At 35.2% G+C, this 8,940-nt stretch overlaps 1 protein-coding gene across 2 annotated transcripts; it reads left to right on the top strand.

Annotated features, from left to right (window-relative positions):
- Window positions 1-680: 680 nt before the first annotated feature.
- On the top strand, window positions 681-6,979 carry LOC130825952 (uncharacterized). Of its 2 annotated transcripts, none has more exons than XM_057691405.1 (4): window positions 681-1,011; window positions 1,233-1,943; window positions 3,162-4,600; window positions 6,085-6,979. In XM_057691405.1, the coding sequence occupies exons 2-4, from the start codon at window positions 1,289-1,291 to the stop codon at window positions 6,148-6,150; spliced, it is 2,160 nt and encodes a 719-aa protein (XP_057547388.1). In that variant the 5' UTR covers window positions 681-1,011; window positions 1,233-1,288; the 3' UTR covers window positions 6,151-6,979. The 2 variants fall into 2 exon arrangements, with proteins under 2 accessions (XP_057547388.1, XP_057547387.1); XM_057691404.1 differs by having other exon boundaries at window positions 693-1,043.
- Window positions 6,980-8,940: the final 1,961 nt, after the last annotated feature.

Below are 8,940 nucleotides of genomic sequence, written 5' to 3'. Positions count from 1 at the left end.
AAAAAAGAGATAACATATTAAACGAGTAAGGGGTTATTTAAACCTTTAAAAAATCAGAGATAAAAATGAGATCTTTAAAAGATATTAAAAGTGACCTTTATAGTAGAAATTTCCTTTTATCGTAAGATAAATTGCTCATTTGAAATGGATAGGCCAAGCTGGATATAGTGAGCTATTAGTATAGTGAACTATTAGTATACACTTTGATTTCTAATTGTGGGAGGTGGGGGAGTGCAAGGATACTTCCATATTCGAAGTAGTTATAACAATGTGCTTTTTAATCTTAAGTGAGAAGAATTTCGACATGCAAGAGTGGATAGATTAATAGTGAGAATTGAGATTTACAAAAGCTAAACACTTAGATTTTAATATTAAAAGTTTTCATTAAATTAAATTAAATACATTAATATTAGTCATTATGAAAATTATAATTCTTCATTTTTGTCAAACAATGTTAGAATTTAAAACTTAGAAATTGAAAATCTTATTGATTCCAAACAAATTTTAGGATTTGTAATTATGAAATTGTAAATTCTAAAATTTTCTAAATAATAAATTTAAAATTAAAATTCAAAATTTAGAAATTCAAAATTAAATTCTAAATTTTCAATTTAATTTTTAATTTCCAAACGCTACCTAATATTAGTCATTAGATTAGATGGCTGTTATTTGGGTGGTAAGAAAGAGTGAGGTGGTGGAAGGTAATATCTCACGTGTTGTGTTGGCGTGAGACTAGGAAGTAGGAACAAGACGGTGCTGGAATCAATCTATACTGTAGTCTCCTTTTCCATTTTCTATCAATTCTAATTTCTAGGGTTCTAAATTCTAATTAGTTTTCAAATTACCTTTCTTCAACATCATTCAATCTTCCACGATAAACCCGTGAATCTCATTTTCAATCTCAATCTTAATCTCAATCTCAATCTCAATCTCAGTCTCAATTTCAATCTCAATTTTAGTCTCGACTCTCCCTGGTCTTCTTTACCTCAACGTTCAATCTTGCTCATTTTGGTATCCTCTGAATTTCTCTCTCCCTCAATTATGTATGTAATATCTCTTTTTGTTGCTTGCTTTAACTAACTCGATTATGTTATCTGCCTTGATCTTTCTTCTTGCTATTTTTGTTTCTTTTAATTCAATTACTCTTATGTTGTTGAGCTTGTTGTTTTCAATATCAATATTTTCAGTTTATTTACTTTACTTTTGTGTTTGATTTTATAATTTTATTGCAGGTGAAGCACACTATTCACTATTCACATTATTCGTTGTCATAAACTTATTAATCCATATGCCTATGGCATGCCAAGTTATTATACGGTCATGGACCTTGTCTACTTTAGTTGGTGCCTTTCTTGACCTGGCTATTGCCTTCTTCCTCCTATGTTCTTCTGCAGTGGCCTTTTTTTTGGCTAAATTTCTTGCCTTCTTTGGGTTAACCCTCCCATGCCCTTGCAATGGCTTCTTTGGCGTTCTTACTCGACAATCTCCCTGTCTCCAGCGCCTCTTACTTGATTTCCCCACCAATACCATTTCCTCTGTTCAGCTGTCTGTCAAGACCAAGTTTCCCTTTGATTCCATTCTAGCCAGAAACCAGCCCTGCCAACTTAACTTTAAGCTTTTGAGAGAAACAATCTCCGATGGCGGTGTGCTTGAGTTAGAAGGTGAAGCATCCTGCAGTTGTTGCTCTGATTCCAGAAGCTCTCAACACACTCTTTCTGCTTCAAACTCCTTTGGTGAGTTTGACATTAAGACCAAGACTGCTGCTACTCAAAGGCCAAGAGTTGGCCTTAGGCGTGGTCGCAGAGAAAGCATTCAGTATGGAATCCTTACATCATCCTCTTCTTATGATCACTTGAGGTCTGACACCCGTGCCATTCCTCGGTCTACTTCTGATCCTAGTATATTAGAGGTTGTTGAAAATTCAACACTCTTCAACTTCCACGGTAATCTCCTCTTTCTCCTTTTAGGTTACATGTTAAACATTCTATCCGCTGTAATTTTTGTGACTCTGTGCGTTAATCTGCTGGATGAATGTGCTTTTTGTGACTTTAAAATAATGGGGCTGACTAACTGAATGGATTATGTGTTTTTTTGTTTGGATACTAGTCTTTGATTAAGTTAATCAAGACTTTATTTGTTTCAGTAAGTAAAATGATATATACATGAATATTATGTATTTATGTTAATAGTTTGAACGTGCATTGTATCGGCAGGTATTTCAACTTCGATAATACATTCCTTCTCAAACTGCTCCTATTTGCAATTTATTTGACATTAACAATATGTTTGTATGGAAGGAAATAGAGGGAAAGGAAAGGGAGAAAAATAGAGGGATGATATTTCCTCATTAGGATATCAAAATGCGAGGGAAGAAAATGGAAGAGAGGGAATCAGAGGGAAGAAATCCGTACATATTGTATCATTAATAATCCTTCAAACTGTTGAAAGATTTGAAAGGAAAACTCAATAATCTCCTTTCCCTCTCTTTCCTTTATCCTCCTTTCCCATCCTTGCCTTCTTACACGTTATCCAAAAGACACCCTTTTGGATTTACTGTGTGTTTGGATCGAGGGAAAACGAGTGAAAGGAAGGGAAGCGACTTTGAGGGATGAGATCTCCTTTTAGATAACAAAAAGGAACTGGAAGGATGTAGGATCCCTCCTTTGGATAACAAAAATGGAGGGAGGGATTTGGAGTTATTACTTGAATAATTTTTGTCATGGTTACAATTTCTGCAAACGTGGAAATATTTGGAGGGATCATACTCATTCCCTTCCTTTACCTCTTACACAAACAAGGGAGACTTACCTTGCATTTCTCTCCCCTTCCTTTCCCTCCCCTCCCTTCCCCTTCCCTTCTTTTTTTTTCTCTCCAAAAATTGTTATCCAAACACACCCTAGAGGTATTGGCCTAATCATGTGTTAAATCTTTGTTTGTCAAATAGCTCCATTGTTGGATTTGACTAGCCCTCTTAAGTGGGACCAATCCTCTGACTTTACAATATAGAACCAAGTTCCTTCATGTGCTTTGTCTTTTAGAATTTTTTTTCTATAATATGCAGGAAAATGATTATTTTGTATTACTGTATCTAGATGCTTCATATGCCTCTTGATATTTTCAAGTATTATGTATTACACGACAAATATCCTTTTTTGTTCCAGAAAGGACAGTACCAGATTTTGAGTCCCATCATGTAACTGATGAGAATAAACTCATTTATGAAAACGCAATATCTTCTGAGAACCTCAAGAACAATTTGAGGCTAGATCATGGGCATGGGGTTGATGGTGAAGCTGAAAGTGCAATCAGGATTTTGGAACTAGCACTTGAGGAAGAGCAAGCTGCTCGTGTTGCATTGTGCACTGAGCTAGAGAAAGAGAGACTTGCTGCTGCCACAGCTGCAGATGAAACGATGGCCATGATTTCACGACTGCAAGAGGAGAAGGCATCCATTGAAATTGCTGCTCGACAGTATCAAAGGATAATTGAAGAAAAATCAATTTATGATGCTGAAGAAATGGATATACTTAAAGAGATTATTGTCCGGAGAGAGCGGGAAAAACATTTCTTGGAGAAGGAAGTTGAAGCCTATAGGAAGGTGTTCCAAGAAAATAGTGGGTTGGACTGCCAGTCAAATATTACACAAGGACAGAATGAGGGCTCTATTATTGATTTTTCTGCGGATCCTATGCTGATTCTGCAGCAACTCAGTGAATCAATAGATAAACGGAGATGGTTTGAGAATATGAGCAACTATCCTAGTTATACCCCTGCCCATGTTAGGAAGCAAATTTCCACTCTGCCTGAGGGGAAAGAATCGTCTATCCTTCAACCAGACCATGATATTCAAGTTATAAATGAACCAGAATGTTCTCAGCGTTCAAGTATTATTCCAGGTTATCCACATAGCGATGATGAAACTATTCAAGATGTACAGGAAAAGGGAATGCTATCTACAGATAAGAATACCTATCCTCAGCTGTGTGAGTCAAGCAGCTCTCAAGGTAAAAATAGTGATGTTTATCCTCAGCAGAGAACAATATGTGATGTAGTAAAACCTTCTGATGGGGAGCCTCATGTACATGATGTCTATATCATTGATTCCAAATCTAGTGTCTCCAAAAATACTGATGAGATGGAAGATTGCCAACTTCTCATGCATAACAATGCTTATAATGTAGCTAGAAAACATGAATCTCCATTGTGGTCATCTGATTCTCAGAAGTTTGATGGTTCTGCTGACAAGAGTTTGAAGGTTGAATTAGAGATTAATAGAAGCTCCTCAGACATAGTTGATCGGTTTCCAACAGCTAGCAGCTCACCGGATAGAAGTTTTGTCTCTGATTTACGGCGCAATACTTTATCAGTTGTTGATCTCGAGAGACTGAAAATAGACAGTGAAATTGGATGGCTTAGAGCGAGATTGAGGGCTGTTCAGGAAGAGAAAGACAAGCTCAAGAGCTCTTTGGAGCACCGGGAGAAGGGGAAAAACGAACTGCAGCTTCTTGAGGATATAGCTGGTCACATCGAAGAGATACATCATCTAACAACACCTGAGAAGGCTGCACGCCAGGCCTCTCTACCACCTTTATCTGATAAGGTATGCTCTTAAAATTTTAGTCATATTACTCACTAGATGCTCAAATCAGGTTACTTTGAAGAATTGGTTGTGTATTCTGTTCAAGTTGTGTGACTACGTTGGTTTATGAAGCTTATGGTGCATTGATAAGATGTTGCAATCGCCGTCTTCTTTGTATTTTGTTATTGAATTTGTGGTTCAGCTTGTGATTCAAATATGTAATCCAGTGCGATGTTTCACTGTTAATAACCTGTTTTGACTTCAGTAACCTAAAAATGAAACAAGGAACAACTTTTATCTATCTATTCAGTACACTTGTGACAATCCTCAAGTTTCTAACAACTTTTTGAGTCATGACAGAACGATGTTTCTTAGGTGATGCAGTGTTTGCAGAGTACTGAAAAGGACTAAGTATCAATCCATTGCAAAGTATTTGCATTGTCATGAAGAAGCGTTTGGTGATCTAGACTACCATGGTTGCTTAAATATTTATAATATTTTGCAAGGTCGACTATGACACTTTCAAAGGGATTGATGATTTTGTTGATCATTTTAAGTTGGACTTTAATTTTCAATTGTGTTTAAATATATAAATGGGCGAATGAAATTGATGAGGAAGATAAGAGAGGAGAGATGCTTGTTTTGGGGTGATGGTGTCAGTGGTGGCAGCCTTAGCTGCAGAGGGCTCCATCAGGTGGCCTGTCATGGATGATGGTGCTTCAGCTGGGAGGGTGGGTATTGTGGAGTGAGTAATGAGGAGGAAATTAAACTGCTTTAACCAAAACTTTCCACGTACACTTTTATCTTATCCTGCTGGACAGTAAAATCTAGGTTTAGGACCAATTTTGGAAGGCATGTCCCAAAGTTGGAACTATTCTCAGTAAAATAATCAGTGGGACTGTTTGGAGCCATGAAAAGAACGCGGTTGTGGATGTGTTTGCGGAAACGGTCACGATGTCCCGGAAAACGGCTATAACGGAATAATGACACGAATCGCGGCCTATGCTATGAATTTCTTGAAAAAAAATAAAATCACATAAGGAGAGTTTTGAGCATTTTTGTTGTTGAACTACAATTACTATGCAATTATTGCACTATATGAGTACTTTAAATGGATAATGAAATAATTTAGTAGTTGATCATCTTGTTTAACTGTTTTAAATTATAATTAACTATAATTTAGGTGATCTGTAATGATTAAAGTAATGGGTATTAATGAAATTAATGACATTATATTGTTTAACCAATGTTGCCCAGCTGTCGGTCATAGTCTTCAGCAAATTGTGTGCAGACCAAACTAAATGTTGTTATGTAACTGTGCAATTATGTTTGTGTTGGCTATTTTGTTGTGGAAGTTTTTTTTTTTTATTATATTTCGGATTAGCTCTCATATTGTTCATGTTGCACTACATACGGCAAGGTGTAGTGATATTTTATAACGACTGATAGTTTTCTCTTGCAAAAGCTGGAGTGTTGTGCTAAGAAATGTATCAATGACTTGACAGGCCACGTCAAAGAAAAGACGTTCTCGAAGTGTCTCACAAGGAGTTGGTCGAAATGATTCAAGTTAGGGTATTGAGCCTTGTGTTCTGCATGATCCGAAGGCTTTCATCTGTGCTTTTCAGGCCCCAGGGATTTAGAAGCCTATACAATTTGAATATGTTGAAAGCTGTAGAGCACTTGACAAGCAATGAGTTTCAGTAAGTTGTGCAGTTTATAATTAGAACCTCAGGTTAATCTTCTATTTTTTCTTTCCCGAAGCAGTCGATAACTCTTGCTAAGAACTCATATGGGGTTGTAGGCTTCCCACAGAATGTTTTGTATAATTTACTTGACATGTGAATATGTACATGTATATGCACGTATATATGCTTAAAGAAATCACTTTGATAATGAATGTATGAATTATGAGAAGCCCCTTTCCAAATCTTCTTTTTGTTGAGTTGCAGCAGGAGTATGGGTCACTGGACCAGAGCAAGCTATGGAGATGTGGACTTTGTTAAGGAAGAACGCCCCAAAACTTTTGGGCCAAAGTATTGCAACTTAATGATGTGCTTGTTACAAGAAGTAGTTCAATGCTAGCACTTAAACATGGATTGGCCATTGCGGGTATTGTAATCTGTAGTCATCTAATTTCAAGAGTGCTACTGCCACGATCTATAAGCCTACAGGAGCTAGAAAGATTTTAAAACTAGGGTGTACGTATCATACGCCTAATCTATCTTTCCTAATACAGCTACTCTAGACAAGCTCAAAATAAGAAGCTCACATTCTTATTTTCTCTTTATTTGTATTTTTCTCTTTATTTGTATTAATTGAGCTAGTTAACTCATATATATTTAATGCGTCTTTTGGAGAGACTATCTCTCACAACGATTTATATCCTAATATCAAATTCCTTTATCTAATGTTGAATTTTTGAAACATTTTTCTTTTCCCTTGAAAACTTTAAGAACTAAAGATACTTTCTTTAATTCTAATTTCATAAAAATTGGTTTTTCTTATTTTGTGACATCTTGATGAATATTTTAATTTATCAAATAAATTATGGTATTTCTTGCTAGCTAGTACTTCAAGATGACCTATCATTAAATGTGGTTTCATTAAATAGGAAGCGTTTGGCAAAATAGCTTATTGAACAATTTTAGTTTGTTTTGATCCAATTAGAGGGTTGAGTTGTCAAATCAATGTTAATATTTGGTAAATAAGCTGGTTGAAATAACTTATTGTTATAAATAAATTGTCTTTAAACAAGCTGTTTAAAGAAATAAATTTAAAATTAACTGGTTAAACAAGTTAATAAAAATCTGCTGGTCAACTCAGCTACCAGCTATTCAGTGTTTGCAAACATCCCCATAGTTAAAATGTGAAAAGGACCTTTAACTGAATGTGATTTACTAAATACTCTTGCTAACTAGTACTAAATTGCTACACTAGTGTTTTTACTCCCTAAGTCTCTAAGATTTATTTGTATTTTACTTTTAGTCACTATTTAATGCACTTATTCAGTCGTTAATAATCTTTAATTATATAATAGAAAATTATAAAACGTTGATATTATTAATTCTTGCATCATAAATTCTTGTTTAGGACATTGTTCTAAAATTAGGATGTTATTTTATATATGATTACTTTTAAAGCTAATGTGATCACTTTCTTAAGGTTTATGTGATCACTTTTTAAAGACCTATATGATCACTTTAAAAGGCCTATGTGCTCATTTTTATTTTATTATGTGATCACTTTTAAAGCTTATGTGATCATTTTTAAAGCATATGTGATTACTTTTAAGGCTTATGTGATATCTTTTAAAGGGGGATTGTGTTTTGTGGTGGTGGTGGTGTTGGGATTCATAGATGCTTAAAGCGGAATTTCAGGAAACACTTCCCTAACATCTATCTCAAGATCATAAACATAATCAGACATATGAATCATACAAAAAGGATTAGTCTATATTACCTTTGTAGCGTGTAATCCACAAGAATTAACGTAGTAAGATAATCCGTAGAGCCTCAAACGTTGCTCCTCTATTCAGTCTACCGGAATCAATTGAACACCAACGTTTGCTAGAACGGAAGAGATTGTTTCTCTTGCTTTTTCTGGTTTTTCAATAACTGTGTATGAGAATTGTATATGGTGAGAGTTTAAATAAACATATTTATAATACTCACACCCATCATCCCCACTTCTCCACTACTAGCATTATATCCTCATATAATACTAGTAACCTAGGTCAAAAGAAACCGATTCTTTTGTTAACCTAATTGGATCGTAAGCCCATACTCCTAATGGGCCTGAGTTATTTATCGTTCAATTGATTCTTTTGTAAGACCTTATAGGATTAATTATATTATTCGTGGTCCAATTATTATTGACCCACCGATTATATTTATTCTCTAGCAAGCAAATACAATTACTAATAATAATTAACTTTATTATCTTCATAAATGTCCTATATATTTATATTTAGTAATTGTCGGAAATGTCTACGGACACATTCCTTCAATCTCCCACTTGTCCGAAGACAATTGCACAATTATAAATTCCTTAAGCCACTTAATGTGAAATTTGACAACACAGTGTTATTTCTCAAATTATGTTTCTTGATCTCTGAGTTCGAATTGTTCAACTAAGGATTAACCATTTAATCTTATTCCGCATGGCCATGCAATTTTTCAATTCTCGCTCATCAAGAGGCCTACACACCAATCCTATCACATAGGAGGACTTATTCATTCTTGTATGACCATAACTCCCACTCAATTCTTAGCCCACCTGATCACTGCCTTTATAGCCTCCTTTTACAGCATGACGTTTAACAGCGTCAAGGTTAAACTAATTATTTCGTAGTGATTAAGACA

The sequence above is a fragment of the Amaranthus tricolor genome, chromosome 10 (genome assembly GCF_026212465.1).
Source record: "Amaranthus tricolor cultivar Red isolate AtriRed21 chromosome 10, ASM2621246v1, whole genome shotgun sequence".
In the NCBI taxonomy this organism is placed as follows: domain Eukaryota; kingdom Viridiplantae; phylum Streptophyta; class Magnoliopsida; order Caryophyllales; family Amaranthaceae; genus Amaranthus; species Amaranthus tricolor.
The sequence above is the reverse complement of the archived record's forward strand: the minus strand, read 5'-3'. Positions and strand labels throughout refer to the sequence as shown.

Coding starts and splice junctions, on each gene's coding strand:
- LOC130825952 (XM_057691405.1), top strand. CDS start 1,289: ATGCCTATGGCATGCCAAGTTATTATACGGTCATGGACCTTGTCTACT. Junction 1,944..3,161: donor AACACTCTTCAACTTCCACG/GTAATCTCCTCT, acceptor TTTTTGTTCCAG/AAAGGACAGTACCAGATTTT. Junction 4,601..6,084: donor TACCACCTTTATCTGATAAG/GTATGCTCTTAA, acceptor ATGACTTGACAG/GCCACGTCAAAGAAAAGACG.